This window comes from Merops nubicus, unplaced genomic scaffold (assembly GCF_000691845.1).
Source record: "Merops nubicus isolate BGI_N331 unplaced genomic scaffold, ASM69184v1 scaffold10786, whole genome shotgun sequence".
Lineage (NCBI taxonomy): Eukaryota > Metazoa > Chordata > Aves > Coraciiformes > Meropidae > Merops > Merops nubicus.
Window position 1 is genome coordinate 13,403 of NW_008614343.1, and position 16,492 is coordinate 29,894.

General features: G+C 39.1%; 1 protein-coding gene across 1 annotated transcript in view; it reads left to right on the forward strand.

Annotated features, from left to right (window-relative positions):
* GYS2 (glycogen synthase 2 (liver)) overlaps positions 1-16,148 on the forward strand; it is a gene marked incomplete at its 5' end in the record, with an annotated part of 21,757 nt that extends 5,609 nt beyond the window's left edge. The window contains 11 exon segments of the mRNA XM_008942191.1: positions 764-881; positions 1,326-1,446; positions 3,907-4,013; positions 6,923-6,982; positions 7,625-7,703; positions 8,348-8,461; positions 10,358-10,484; positions 12,278-12,373; positions 13,869-14,032; positions 14,762-14,842; positions 15,933-16,148. Coding sequence (XP_008940439.1) covers positions 764-881; positions 1,326-1,446; positions 3,907-4,013; positions 6,923-6,982; positions 7,625-7,703; positions 8,348-8,461; positions 10,358-10,484; positions 12,278-12,373; positions 13,869-14,032; positions 14,762-14,842; positions 15,933-16,148 — 1,283 coding nt within the window.
* Between the last annotated feature and the right edge of the window lie 344 nt (positions 16,149-16,492).

Here is a 16,492-nt window from a genome sequence, read left to right on the forward strand (position 1 = left end):
GCTGTGCTTTACCAGAAAGGTGAAGAGTGACTGAATTTCATTGTTAGTTCAGGCTACGTCTATCCTTATAATTCTGTGTATATCTCATAATTCTCCCTTAGAAGATACCAGAAATGAACAAATTTTAACTGTAAGATGTTTTGAAATCTTGGAGAAGAGCAGTTATAAAAGTGTGAAGTATACTGTTCTGTGGTTATTTTTAGCCAAAATCCAACAGATTATTGAAAGCTGATCGTATTTAAAAGGTTCCTTATAGTCTCACTTTTCTGGTAAATCCTCAGAAATCTTGACAGAACAGCCCTCTCTTGTGTGAAGCAGTAAAGAGGTGTAGTAGTACAGCACCATTTCTGCTTCCAAGAGCTTTCAATCTAGTGATAAAACAGGCAACAGTGACAACAAGCATAAAGAGGTAAAGGGCATATTGCACAAAACCCACGTGGCTAAAAGGAGACATTACTTAAGTCTTAACAGGCCAAAAGGGCACGGGGACACCTCACTGCTCAGCAGGGCCTGTGCTAATGTTGACTACAGGTCAGAATGTTACAAAGCCATTCAGTTCTAGAGAGAGTGGAGTGCCACATGCAAAGCTTTGTGGGGTAAGCTGGTGGAAACCATTGTGTTAGACCATCCTGTTCCTTCTCCATGAGTAGGAAGAGGACCTAACCTGTCCACATACTGACAACTGAAAGATGTGTTGATTCTTTCCTGAAAGAATTCTCTGACTCTGAAGATGTCAACCTCTGCCTTCTCTCTGCTTTTCCAGATGTTGTCACCCCAAATGGCTTGAACATTAAGAAATTTTCAGCAATGCATGAGTTTCAGAATTTGCATTCCATGTACAAGGCTAGGATCCAAGAGTTCGTTCGAGGTCATTTCTATGGGTATGCTTTTACTTTTCAAAAATTAGCAGTGGTTGTCCAACACCATTTAAAACAAGAACCAAAGCTGAAAGACTAACAAGTAATTCATAGAGGAGGTGAAATATTACCAACTTACTCAAATATCTGTCTGGGTTTTCTCAGAAGCTAAAGGAATTTTAGACACTAGTTCTAACTGCTCTAAGAGACTGTGGGATCAGGCAGGAGGTCTTAATTTTTTCATTATTTACCCAAGATGGAGTTTATCAGATTAAGAAAGTAATTTTAATTTAAAGAACAGCAGAAAAGCCTCATTTTCACTAAATTCTTATTATTCTTAATTATATTATTTAGAATTCTTAATAATTATATTATTAAATTCCTCCATAATAGCAAGCTGTTGTGTGTTTAGTTTGGTTGATTCCTGTGAAATACTTTGTGTATGTCTGTTTATTTGCTTGGTTTCAGCCACCTTGACTTCAGTCTTGAGAAGACCTTATTTTTCTTCATTGCTGGGAGATATGAGTTTTCCAACAAAGGAGCTGATATGTTTCTAGAAGCCTTATCAAGATTAAACTTTTTGCTAAGGGTAAGAAAGCTTCTGCAAATGTAGATAATGTAGAGCTTGTGCTCAAACTTACTACACTCTGGAATTCACCTGTAAAAATTTCCATGTCATACTGTGCTTTATAGGAAAATAATTATGGGATATTCAGAGTTTTCATAAAGATCTCTCCCTGAATTATCAGAGTATGTAACAATCTCAGGCTGCTTAAAAATAATTGATTACTTAGATTACAAGAAGTTAAGAAAGGAGGTTGCCTCCCTTTTTCTTAGAGAAAAACTCTTAGACTCTAATTCAAGAATTTACCCTGAAGGTTTGCATATTAGAAGGCAAATAAAAATAATCCTTTAATGATGAAGTTAAAAATATCTTTTTAAGCAAATTGCATATCATTAATACCTGACCATGATCTTTTAAATATTTGAGTACTATTATCACACTGGGTGGGAATCTTGCACCAAAATTCACTGTAAATTTTGTCAATAAACATGGGGAAGCTTCTCACTCCTCCATGCTTCTGTTTCCTCAGGTTAAAAATGAGTGCCAGGTTTCTAAATGCTTTTATGGAATACTTCAAAAAAGAGAAGATCTAGGCCTTGTCATGATCAAAAAACAAAGCACTTGCTATCTACAAATGAGGTCATTGAAAATGTCTTCAGATGTGTCCCAAAGACTGACACATTTGAAATAAAAAATAATGAAAAAGGCTAAGCAGTTTCCAGTCATCTAGCAAAGATCAACTGGCTGTTGATCTCACTCTTTTGTGCTCCATCATTTAAATGATTTTAAATGAAATCTGGATAAAAATCTTGTTATTATATTGTCAGCAGGGCTGAAAAAATACAAATTTTCAAAGCCCTAAATATACTTTTCTACCTCCACCTTCTATTAATACACCATTGGAGACTGTGGACTTTTTGGAAATACTTAATCCATTCACTCACATAACAGGTCATCAACATAAGTATTTCTTCCACAATTTTGCCAAACAACTGATTTTTGTTGTTTGGCAATGTTATGCAACGCCAGCTACCTGTTCATGGCATTTAGCTATTAACTATCAGTGCTGGTGATGTGGAAGGTCTTATGTGGTAAGAGGGAAAGAATTGCTGAAGCAATGATTGCCATAAGCTCTTACTGTAGCTAATGATGTATATGACATCAATGGCAAGCTAGAGTGGTGGGAAGTCAATGGAAACCAAGGCTCGTTTTCCAAAGCTCTCTGGAAGGGTGCACTGGGATTTGCTTCTCCCATAAGCTGAGCCTGGCTCTGTTGCATCACTGTTCCTGTATACATGCCAGCACCTGATTAGCTGTTCAAAGAACACTTATGCTGTAGTTCTTTCAAGAGGTACTTCCACTGGGAGCAGCAGAATGCCTGGACTACCTGTCAATCTGGGAATGATGGTTCTTTCCCAGCTGTGTGCCTGAACCTAAAAAATACAGAGAATTGGATGGAATTATTTCATTTTATAGAGTCCTTTTACCTACCTATTTCCAAATGTTCTTAACATTTTGGAAATAAAATATAAATGTTGAAACAGATTATTAATACCCACCAAGACTGTAGCATGATGGACTTTGAACCTGCCCTGAAGAGAGGGAAGGGAAGAACCTTAAACTGATAGGTGACTCCCATAGGTTGTTTTATATTATACATTTTCTTTTGCCTCCATCTGAAGGAATGCATGATAATTACATATTTCTGTGTCTAAAGTTTAGAATAGAACTTAATTTTTTACACCCTTAGCTTTTCTTTAAATAGTTGCTGACAGAAGTACAACCTCATTCTGCTCCGGGCAACGAACCCCTCAGGGACCTGGTATTCTGAACCCTGTCGGCACCCAGGAGAAAACAGCAAGTGAAACCATCTACACTTAAAGGGCTGGATTTTACAGCAAACTCTTTTTGCCTTTGCAGCAGCTGGATGTGAGAGATGAGCAAGAATTTACTTGCAGCTTTGTGTGTGTCCGTCACGTTCTTTGCCAGGGGTTCAGGTAGAAAAGTGGTTGCTGTCATGCCTCTTTCTGTCCATACATCTGGGGCACTATTGCTCTAAAAAGTGGTTCTGCTTGCTGCTGTAGGGAATCTCTTGCCCCATGCCTGAACATAGCTCAGCTAGTGAACTAATCGCTCACTCCTTTGAGCCAACATCGTTTTGTCAGGTGAGAAAATACATGGAGGGTTTTTATTTTTTGCAGCTGATGTTCACACCCTAAGCCACGGCCTCTAAACTGTGAGAAGTCAGGAGGATCTCAGTTGCCCAAACTGGAATGGAATGACACTGGTTTACGTGTATACCTCAGCTATATCTCTGACCTGACAAAAACTTAATAGCTGAAGGGAGAGCTGCAAGATCAGAGCCTTCCTGGACAACCAACCCAGGCACATTCTTTTCCTGTGACTAATCCTTAGTGGTAAAGGTGGCTGTGATACCTCGTAGTGAGATTTTTTTTTTTCCCTCTCCATCTTGTGTCCATTTAGGTTCATAAGACTGATGTTACAGTTGTTGTGTTCTTCATCATGCCAGCAAAGACAAACAATTTTAATGTGGAAACCCTGAAAGGACAAGCAGTCCGGAAGCAGCTCTGGTAATTGCCATTCTCTGAGGACCTTGTGCAAGGAATTGAAGAGAAATGCAAAAGTTTCTGATAAGGAATATGGCTCTTTTTTATTTTTCTCTGCTTAAATTGAAGACTGTGGTAACTAGAATGTATTTGTGGGAATGAAAGAGATGGGAATGATAAATAAGGGCAAATATTTACCTTTTTTTTATCCTAGGTTATTTTTAGTAAGTTTGCATTGCCATTCTTTTGTAACAAGTTGACAAATAGGACTTGTTTTGCAGTGGCAAAGTCAAAGGTTCTAGAAAATCCAGTGTTCTGGATGTCTTCTGGTGGTCCATGGTACTCCCTTTGGAGATGCTATTGAGCTCTCACAAAATAAGGACTGCCTGCTAATTTATCAGAGTGAGCTTCTCTGCCACCAGTGGGAATAAGAAATTAATTACAAGTTCTCTTTTATGTAACAACATGGAAATTGTGCTGTCTAATCCATCAGAATAACACTTGATAATAATAATCTGTATTTTTCTATATAGCCTACAATAAGCAATGGCCATACCCGGGCAGGGACTGTTACAGCTATAAAGGGAAAATTGTCACCGCCCTTCTCAGTTTGAGTTTTGATTTCACAACTTCACAAACAAAAAAAGCAAAGCAGGGCAGGCTGAACCTTCACCTCACTTCAACTGTTACGTGATTCTACGTAGGAGAAGACACGTGTTGGGAGGTCCTTCTGAACTGAGAGACATGGCAAAACTGAAGGTTCAAATTAATAGAGAAAATCAGTGGTGGGTTATCAAGGATGAATTTCATTTGAAAAAGTGAAAAATGCCATTTCACTCAACGTATTTACAGATGAATGATCTAAGCAGGGAAATTGAAATGTGTGCCTTATCGGGTGGCTAGAGTGGTTAAACTGCTGAAAAGTTAAGGAAAAAAAAAGTTAAGGAAAAAGTTAAGGAAGCTGGTCTTACAGCTAAGAGACTAAAAGCCCCAAGACCTAGCTTCTGATTTTATGCCTGTGTCTCACTGTGTTTAACCTCTTTCTCATGCCAGTTCTATATTTATAAAATGATATAAATCTAAATGACTTAAAGATCTGTAGATGAAAGGCACTGTGTGAGAGAAGGATACTGTTTTTCTTGTTATCTCATTAACCACTTCCAGCAGAAGTGGCTGGAGTTTCTCTGGCTCAGTTTCTGGATATTGGTAACCAAGTTGAAGTCTTTGATTAACAGATACTAAACCTGCACAAAAACAGTGACAGCAATAGTTTAACAGGGATCATTGAAATCATTTAGCTTCTGCCATATCTGGGAAAGAAGACAGATGTGAGAAATCTCTCTGTTCTCTAGAATTACACAGCAGCTTCTTAGGCTCACAGGAAACATTCTGTCTGATTACCTCTCTGGAAACAGGCAGGTTGAATATAATACAAGAGGTATATATTCAATAAATAATATATGGATGTTAGGAAAGTTTAAATTAAATGAAATACACAGATTTTTTTTTTCCCCCATTGTACCTCTATCACATGTTTATTTCTCTGGTGCTCAGTAATGCAGGCACCATAGTAACAGTAAAGGGAAACCTAAACATGTGAAATCATGCAAAAAAATGCTGCTTCTGGCTTTTCTTTCCACTGTGCTCTGTGAAAAGCAAAAGACCCCCTGCATCATCATATGCAGCATTATCATGGCCACAATCTGGATCTCCTGGATAAAACTACCTGACGTCAGTATCACATAATAATATTAGATGATTTTTGGATGCCACAGAAATTAAATACAAGAAGAGGTTAGCACCTAAAAAAGAATAGGTGATGGCTGATATGGGATATAAAATCCCTTGTTTTATCTGCTTATGAGAAAGTGGACTATCCTAGCTGGGTTAAGTTTTTGGATATTGTCTATGGCATGAGTTGATGAAAAAGGAGTAAAGAACAGACTAGCTTGCTGGGATTTGGAACAATTTGGTTTGACATTTAGGTGCTTTATAACTCATCCAAAATCAACTCTTCCATTTTTGTATCTAGGTGAGTTGGGAGAGAGCAACTAAAAACAGGTGTTTGGATTCTCAGCTTAGTAAAGTTTTGGATTTAACTTACTAAGTTTTGTCTTAGCCCAAAGTATAATTCTTAGTAATCAGAAAGGCAGGAAAACTTCCATGAAGTGGGTGTTTTACTCAAATTGATAGTGCATTTGTTATTTTGACAGCACTTCCATCTGTACTTTCAAGTTATTTCAGCTAGGGGCAGAATAATTCAGACGACTCCTCTGCATTTATAACAGTATTTCCCTGGGGTTCTTTATTAGCTAAAATATAACATTTGTCTGGCACAGGATTTATTATTAGCTTAAACCAGGGCATGAGCTTTTCAAGAAGTTTATTGGCTTGCAAACTAATTTATGGCAAACTACCTCTGAATTCCTTAGCTGTTTTAGAAAGTCTTTCAATTAGGAAATAGGGCAGAAAGTGAGAGAAGCTCACTTTAAAATCTCTGTCAGTTTAACTCTTACATCTTTCTCCTAGTCCCAGTTAAATTGGAGACCTCCCAGTCTTGATTAGTGTCCAGTGTTAATGATCGTGTTGCTCTATGTAGTTTCATACATATGTTCTCTTTTTCATAGCTGAGATGGAAGTGTGGTCTAGTGAGTAGAGCAAAAATTGGGAGTAATCACTAGTGCTGTCTGCTCCTGGATTTCACAGTGCATTCATCTTTGGATGCAGGTCAGGTCCTCAGTTGTGTTGAAATCCATCAGTATGGCTGCTGGCTGGATAAGAGCTTTAAGAACCAAACCTCTATCTGCTTCTGCATACTTGGCTCCATCAGTATACATGAAAGCACAATTTAATTTCCAACAGCAGGGACCTCTTTTATTCTGTCTTTGTCCTGGATTCTCCTGTTTTATACATATATTTACTTATTTCCCCAGGGACACTGCACAGTCTGTGAAAGAAAAGTTTGGGAAGAAACTCTACAATGCCCTGCTGAAGTGAGTGTCTAAGTTACTTTGCTCTGCCTTGCAGAGCCATATGTCCATTTGTGGTGTTTCTGTGCTTCTAGTCTGTGTAAGAAATTTTGACATCCATAGTAAGGGCATAGGGGAAGGATATGGGACCCTTTGTCTCATAGACAGATTCAACAGGCAAGTCACCAAAAAAAACCCTTAAAGGTATTAGCATGCCATTGTGGAAAGAGTCTTAAGAGACATGGGGATGTCTAAGTAACAGAAAGGCTTACTCACTGTCAAAAATGAGCTGCCTTAGCTTAAAAAAGCACCAGAGACAAAGTAATATCTGTTAATGGCTTAGTTGTATCCTTTCAAAAGACAGCTGGAAGTGAATGACCCAAAGCACAGATGACATGACTGGAACTTCAGCAAAAACAATGTGTGTCTGAAAAACAGAAAAAAAAAAAAAAGAATTCCTTAGCTTTTTTTTGGAAGCTAATTGGGAGGTCAGCAAGTGTATGGAAGAACAAAATGTGGGGAATATAGAAGGGGCATGCAAACAAAGGAAATATTCATGCTGACAGCAGCAGACTTCAGATCAAACCTTGTTCACCTTTTCTTCATTTTCTTTATACAACTGATAATAAGTCATTTGGTAAAATAGGCTCTGTGTTGCCTCTGCAGAGGAGAAATTCCAGACTTGAACAAGATTCTGGATCGAGATGATATAACCATTATGAAAAGAGCCATCTTTTCAACTCAGGTCAGAAAATGTATTAATTACACAAACATCTGGTATGCAAGATAAACATGACCATGTACAAGGATTGTGTATTACATTTAGTGATATGCATGCTTTGAAAAGAAGTATTCAGCAAACAGGCTTCTCAGCAGTAACATTGAAAGATCGGCTGTGACTTTTTAAAATTAAATTATAACCCAAACCTATTCTTTTGGGCAATACCTGGATATTTCCCCAGTCACATGTAGACCAGTTCCTAATTTTTTTCTTCTGCACTAAGTGTGAACTTTGCACTGTTCCTGAAGCCTGGATTCTTCCATTTTTATTAAACATGTAAAATTAGTCTTTTAAGGAGACTTAAGGGATTGACTAAAAACTTTTAAAGTTAAACAATAAGCCTTTCTGAGAGTTAGTGCAAATACATTTATTTTGACATAAATGAAACAAGTCCTGCCACAGATTCTGTGACCTAATTTGTGGCCTTAGTTTTATGGTCATATAATGTTGTCTTCTCTCTTTCCTTTCTTACCTTCAAATGAAAGGCTAAAAACCTATTCCCATCAATGACAAAATCTGCCACTGTCTTCCACTAACCTTAGAAAATGGTAACAGGGCTCTTTGCCAAGAGTTTTGTCTGGCTTATGGATTGCCCTTCCTCTCTTTAGAGACACTGTCTGCCTCCAGTGACCACCCACAACATGATTGATGACAGCAATGACCCAATCCTCAACACCATCCGACGCATCGGCCTCTTCAATAACCGGACAGACAGAGTGAAGGTATGTTCTGTCACCTTCTTTTTAGATATAAAATAGAGGTTCTTTAAACAGTCTGAGTCTGGATCATAAACATGGGGAGTGCAGTCAAATTCTTGACAGGCAGTATTATACTAACAGAGCACTTCCCTCTTCCTGCCTTTCCAGGAATGACAACTGATCACTTCACATATATCTTCCATTGCTGTTCAACCAAGTTAATTTCAAATTTAAAATCTGAAGTTAGGGAATTGTTTTCATTCCTGTGTCCTGTACTGAATGAGGAGCTACTATTCCTGCAATGCAGAAAGTGCCACAGATTGTTTGCACCCAGATGTTAAACTCTGTAATAGATTCATCTGCTTAAAACTGGAGCTCCAGGATTTGAGCACAGACATTCCTGGAGTATTGGGTCAGTTTTTATGAACAGCACCCTGATGCTCAGCATTTGCTATAGAAGGTAACCAGGGCTTTGGTCCTGAGCAGAAATACCTCCAGCTCATGCTGTGCTCATGTTTGTGTAAACTGCTGAAGCTGAGTGTATGTAAATAAATGCTTTCTTTACTTCCATGTCAGAAATCCAGATTTGGTCTGGGAATCTCTGGCATTCTCTCTGTTAACTATGACTATCTTATCATCTATCTACTCAAAGAAGAACCTAAAATTGCAAGTTCTTCCTCTTCCAAACATTGCTTTTAAAGTCAGATCCATACTGTCACTGACAATGACATATTTCTTTTGTTTTGGCTTTTAAGCCCATGACAATAATGGAATAAATATTTTCCTCAACTTCCTAGTTGCTTCTTCCTGGTTTAACATATTTTCTGCTAAGTGTGTGCCTCCAATAAGCTCTGAGAGCATAGTTTGCTAATCATATGCTAGGCTTAACAAACATAGGGTTGGAAGGATGCACTATATATAAATGTAACAAAAAAATTCCTCAAAACTAACTGCTTTGAAGTCATCAGAAAGCAGATAGTGTGTGAAAAATAGCCTCAGCAATGCCAATGGAAAATCTTATTTGATTCACTGGGGTTGAATAAGCTTGCATAAAAAGTTTACAGCTCATTTACTGGCTGAATACATAAATGTGTTGATTTACTCAAGAGAGTAGCATGACTATATTATTAGGAAAGGATAAAAGCATATCCTTGACATGGCAATAATGTCTGCAGTATGTTCATGGTGGGGAACAAAGCCCAGAGAAGGTTAAACTCTTCCATCACACTTCTTCTTCCCAAAGCTGATGGGACAGCATGTACAGGGCACTTCTTTACTTAGCAGTGGAATATGGGGCAGTGACCCCAAGCCCTGCAGAGTCATGCAGATAAATTAGCTTGGGTCCTGAAAGTGGGCCATTAGCCTGAGCTAATAAGCTTTGCCTTTCAGCAAGATCACTTAGCCCAGGCACAAGTTTGTGGTGATGGGGCCATGATGTGTCTGGTTTAAAATTTCTCTCAGTTCTTGAGAGATCCACTGAGTACTGTGAGCATTCCTGTATTTCAAATGGATGCTGTGAAGCTCAGAATTGCTGTGTCCTCCTGAGGCCTCCTCTGGCACAAGATGGGCCAGAGTCTTGGTGCCAAGAGTACCTTGGTATGGCAGACCAAGAGAACCTCTTTAGTGTTGCCAAATGCCACACATAATTCTCAATGATGTGGTCTTCCTTGATCAACAACAATAAAGATGAAAACCTGTTCAGAAAGACGGTTGGTTCTCCATACTATGTCCAGAACAAGACTGCACATAGGCAGGACACATTTCAATGTGGGAAGTAAATTAGGCAACAGATGGGCAAAGGAGGTGTTGGCCAGATACTTAGGAAAAGACCAGTGTGAAGAAATTTCTTAAGCTTATTGATAATTAAAATGTATTGATGATGGTTTTCTTTCACCTCTAATGTAAGTTTTGAATATCCAGGTGATACTACATCCAGAGTTTCTTTCTTCAACAAGCCCATTGCTGCCCTTGGACTATGAGGAGTTTGTTAGAGGCTGCCACCTTGGAGTATTTCCATCATACTATGAACCCTGGGGTTACACTCCAGGTAGGCCATCTGTACACTTAACTGGTATCAAAAGATGAATATCCATTCTGTTGGTGCAGAATAGCTTTGCAGACAATTTCTTCCAGAGTGCTGAAAAGACTCTTTAGATTCTGTTTCTCCTGCATGGCAAAGGTCTTACTGCTTGCAAAATTTGGGTGCCAGATGGTATAGAATGGCATCTACTCACTGGCAACCACTCATATTTGCCCCTGCACTGGACTCTTTCCTACAGTAACATATAATCTTTTAAATTTCTGTGGCTTTAGAACAACAACAACAAAATTTTAAAACTTAATTCTTAACTTGATTCAAGAATTTTAAAAGAATATTTGGAAGGATGTACATATTGAAAAAACTAGAGCAATAAATGTGATGCTAGCAGCTGACAGAGCTCAGTAGATTTAATTCAAGATAACAATTAAGTTTGATAGAATTATGTAACATCATATCTAAGATATTGACCACAAGTACATGCAGTGATAGAAAATCTCACAGAATTAAATGGACATACAGAGACCACATAGTAACTGGTTTAAAAATATTTGGCTCTGATTTACAAAAGGCACCTGATGAAATCAGTGCAAACTATGAACTTGAATACCTATGAAGATGAAAGCCTAGGTGCCTGGCTTTTTTATGTCCTCCAAAATATCTTCTGTAGTTAGGTTACCTATCTGAAAGTTGGGGTGCCCCTCTGAAGAGCATTTGTTATAAGCCAATGAATCAGAGTAGAAACTTGGCAAATTTAGGCATTCTCCAGAGCTATTTCTCTTCAAGTAAGAGAGCTACTCGATTCCAGGTAAGACAACTGTCTTGCATTCCAGCAGTTTCTCTCCCTGTTCTAATCTCAGCTACGATATAAGGCAAGTGACAGTCAAGGATGATTTTCCAGTGAATATTAAAGTAAACCTGGACAGAAAAATTAGACTGGTGCTTAGCAGTTTTAAGGAAAGCTGTGTTTTATACTGTTAGTTAAAAGAGTAGTTTCTCTTTACTAATGCAGAAGTGATTCTCTTTGTTGATACCCATTTAATTCTCCCTGAAACAAAAAGGGTTGTTTTGGTTTTTTTTTTTTTTTTTCCCCTAGGGAGATTTATAGCTCTATTCCTATAAAACACCAGTTTCACTGTCATATGAATGAAAGCCATGTAGATGGCTTTTAACATTTCAAAGACTATTTACTGTTTTCTGCATGCTGTCTTAGGTTGGGCTTAAGTTTATCAGCAAAGCTCTTTAAGCCTGAATAAACAGTTATCCTTACTCGGAGCAATGACAGAAATAAGTACAAAAGATGCATACATTTTCTAATTGTGTAAAACTAGCTTCACTTCTACTTTGAATGGAGTTCTGAGTTAATGATGAGGTTTCTTGGGTTTTCTTCCTTGCTATAGGAGCAAGTTTACAAACAATGAATACCAAAATACAACATTGAGAATCCTCCTGCACTTAAGAGATTCAGTTTTGTGAATAGTTGTGAACAACTACTGAACGTACATGTATATCAGGCTTCAATTTAAAATCCAAACAGTTCAGACCATTTATGGGGTTCTCTGTTTCAACACTGGACTCCCAGAAGGCTTTCAGTTTAGCTGCTAGGAAATAAAGATATGTTCACAAAAACCGTGTGCAATTTTCTCTTTAAGATTTCTTTTTCATTCATTTTATTTTTCTTTCTCTCCAAATCTTTTATAAGACCTTCTGTCTGCCTGTTTCCTTTTCTTTTTTTTTCTCTCAAGGTGAGACCATTCAAAGCATATTGCTCTGAAATGCTTTTTGTCTGTTTCTTTTGCCAGCTGAATGTACTGTGATGGGCATTCCCAGTGTAACCACAAACCTGTCTGGATTTGGCTGTTTCATGCAGGAACATGTTGCTGACCCAGCAGCTTATGGTAAAATTTTTCACACCATATCAAAATACCAATTCTGAGTTAGGAAAGCAAAAAGCACAACGATGGTGCTGATACTCCTCAATCTTGTGCTTTCACTACTGCAATGGAACTCATTGGGAGAATATATTCAGAGCTCTGAATATCTCATTATGTTGAACAAGCCATTCAAGCTTTTGTATTTATCCAAACCCTTTCCAGGTTCTCTCTCTCTTGTCTCCATTTAACCTGTTGTCTGCTTTATCCTTCCAAACTCAACACTCCTAATAGTACTCTAGAGTCTCCTAAAACTTCCCTTTAATGCTTCTGGTTACACTGTGATACTCAGAGCCCTTCAAAAGAAGCAGTGAAAATCTGCTCCTTTTGAAGAGTCCAGTGAAGGTGCACTGGGACTTCAAGGCCAGTGAAACTTGCCCCCACTAACCAAAGAGTGAATTATTATGTACACTACAAAATAAACCTGTGAAAATAAAATGAACCTACGTACAAATAAGAATCTGCTCATAAAGGTTTAGAAATGGTTCATGACTGGAGAGTGGTGAGGAGGAGGGTAGCCAGCTCCTGGTGTATGAAGACAGTATTGAAGATGTGCCCAAACTAGGGCCTCTTTTGGAGTACCTTGTCTTGCTTGCACAATCAGGCAATGCCAGCTCCACAGTAGTACGAACTATGCCCTTATCTAGAGGCCAGGGTAGAACCAGTTGCAAAATACAGCTACAGCTGCCTGGGTAGATATGCCTTTGAGAGCCTTCAGAAAGGTCACAGACCTAGAGCACAGGTCACTTGCTCTTCTCTGCCAAAACACAGATGTGAGCATTGACATGGCTTACTGTGCCTTCACAGGGGACACTGGGCACTGCAGTTAAGGTCATTGTGCATCTCTCTTGGCCATTAAGATGGCTAGAGGTCTAGTGCCCTCTTCTTCCCAACACCCTGGTGTAAGGAAGGCTGCAAGAATAAAGTACTGCCCTTGACAAACAACACAGGGGCAAAGTTTACCTCGTCCATCTCTCTGCCAGAATTGTATATCAGCTAATGCATCTGAGTTCTCTATCTCTATGGAAACACTTGTATCTCTACAGAAGATACAGCCTCTCTCCCACAGGCTGATTCCGACCATCCACAGCTATAAATTCTACTGCCAACTAGGAAAGCACTAGATTATTTTTTTTAAGTAGTTAGTTTTAACCAGAAACTCTTGCATCACTTTGGACATACTTACACAACAACAACAGAGCCTGTGAGGTCTGAATAATTTGCTGAATTTCAGCCTGAAAGGCAAAGAGAATGAAAATTAAAAATTATATATTTCTCTGCAGCTTTCCATTCCATCAGAACAGTAATAAGTAATCCCCTTATAGCTGCCTTCTGGCATTAAAAAGAACTTATAATACATGTATAGTTTCTAAGACCACATGACAGAAGGTTGAATAGAAATGTAAAGAGGTTAGACTCCATTTTTTGTTTCACTTATTTACACCTCTCTTGGGTCCTTCAGGCATCTACATTGTTGACAGGAGGTTCCTCTCCCCTGACGAATCATGCAACCAGCTAACTCAGTTCCTGTATGGATTTTGTCAGCAGTCCCGTCGCCAGAGGATCATCCAGAGAAACCGAACCGAGAGGCTCTCGGATCTGCTGGACTGGAGATACCTAGGCAGGGTGTGTGAAGCTATGTCATAGAAGCAGTCACAATTCCAGGCCTAACTCGCAGTCTTTGGCATCGCGACGGAATGGAAGGAGACATTCCTGTTCCAAAGAGCACTTCTCAAAGGTCCTAAAGGCAAAGCCTGGCTTTCCATGTCAGTGTAATGCTTCCACTCTCCAGTGGTGAGGAGAGGGATGGCTTAACTGGATAGATTAGAGCAGGAGCCAGGTACACTGAGGTCTTTGTACTCCTGGTGCTAAAGACCATGTAAAAAGCTTGTGTCTCTGACAACACTGCAGCCCTACATGAAGCAGGATTTGTGCTCCTAAGTCATCTGGACTCTTTCAAAGATCCTGCTTGTTCTTCCTAAAATGCTGCTGGGCTTTGTGGCTCATCAACACTCCTAAACTTCCTCTGTCCTTTAAAGGTAAAATAATGTTTTTAGTTTCACAAAGAAAACACTGCAGAAATACCTATTTGGAAGACACTAGCACAGCAGTATTCTCAAGTCCACAGAAGCAAAGGAGTGAATGCACACATGTCAGTTTTGTAACTATTTTGGACCTTGTCCTGTGCTGATATCTCTGTGAGAACCTTTCTGTTTATATGCTTCCCAACACAGCATAAGACCCTGACACAACAAGCTATTTTTTCCACTCATGCTCATTTTATGTTCCTTTATTTCCTGCTTAAATCCACCCAAGACTTCCTTGACTTGTAAAGGCTTGTGTTCTATTTTGCAGTATTACATGCACGCCAGGCACTTGGCCCTCAGCAGAACATTCCCAGATAAATTTGAGATGGAACCAAGCGCTCCACCAAAGGTACTGTCTGCTTCTGGAGATGAGTTCATCTGCATTTTAGCTACTTTTCAAAGAGAGAAAAAGCATGTGTGTGTGAAAGAGAGAGACAGACAGAGAGAGAAATGTCAGCAAGTTTTGTCTTCATTGAAGGGAAATAGGAACTCATAGTTAAAAGCTCCTCAAACTATACACCCAAGCTCCAGCCAGCAGTTGTAATGGTATCAGACACAAACACTAAAGGTACCAGATGAAGCACAGGAACAGTTCTTCAGGTGATTTAGAGTGACCTGGTTGCAGGACTCTGCCACTTTAGACCAGCTGAGGAACTGGACCTTGAAATTCCTATTAGAAGAATGGCAACTTCCAATTTTTCTTCTGATGAAATGCCATGGAGATGTTCTGCACAAACTAAATAGAAGGGGAGTTGGGAATGGATGTTTGAGGGAAAGGATGTTCCAGGTAAAGAGAGGCAAAGTACTGCCTTCATCTAAACATGGTGTTTGTGAGGAGGAGGCTGTGGCTGGGACTGCAAGGGGTCAGTTTAAAGGCACACCTTCAAATAGTTCTTGCCCAGTGCATATTAGCACAAATTTGAGAAGAGAGGCTACTCAGACTCAGTGTAAGAACAAAGTTATTGAAATCAAATGTTCAGACACCTCCACAGAGAAACTGATTTTTTTTAAATAATAAGAAGAAAGGAGGCTCAGACCAAAACCCCTTGCTTGGTTCTGGTTTTGCAGATATTGACATTATGATTAGAAAACTGGTTTAGAACTTCAGACTGAATTCTGAATTTCAATAGGCATATTCTAACTAGAGTACAGAAGGATTTTGTGTTGTGTTGACAGTTTTGAGGCTTAATAAGGATTATCATATTTGAAAAAAAGCAGTGCTGGAAGCATAAGAGTGTGTGCTTACTGGCAGAGAAAGACTGAGGGGATCTAGGTACAAGGGAGCTTAGTTTTGGAATGCAGAGCAGGACAAGCTTACCTCTGGTTTCCTTTGAAACCACCACTGGTTTCCTTTGAACTGCTGATTGCATTAAATTGCTGTATACAACCAGCAGAAGAACACTGTGATAATATAGTGAACTTGCTTCTCTCTCTGTCAGACGGAAGGTTTCAGCTACCCCAGGCCCTCATCAGTGCCACCATCACCTTCTGTCTCTCAGCATTCTACTCCTCACCATAGTGAAGATGAAGATGAGGATGAAAGATATGATGAGGATGAGGAAGCCGAAAGGGATAGGCAAAACATCAAGTCTCCCTTTTCCCTTGGAGTATTGCCACAAGGAAAAAAGAAGCAGCATGGAGAATACAGGAACTGAAGTAGTTGCTCTTGCCTTGGCAGGGTCTCTCCATCCATTCAACAGTTTCTCCTGTAGGCTTGGCAAGCTTTGTGTTAAGGACAGTGTGATATACTTAGGGGAATGTTAAATGTTGCTTGAGATACAGTGCTGGAAACCTAATATTATTTGACCTTGAAAGTAGTTTAAATGACAATTCTTCTGTGCCCCGTTGAGGTAGAAGAGATTTCTCAAGCTTAATAAACCTAGAGAATGTGACAATCCCCTCAGGAGCTTATACAAACTGCAGATCATTCCTTTCTCTACATAGTCCTCTGTATTAATCATAGTCTATGCTGATAGCTCCATTATGAGTGTCCCAAAGG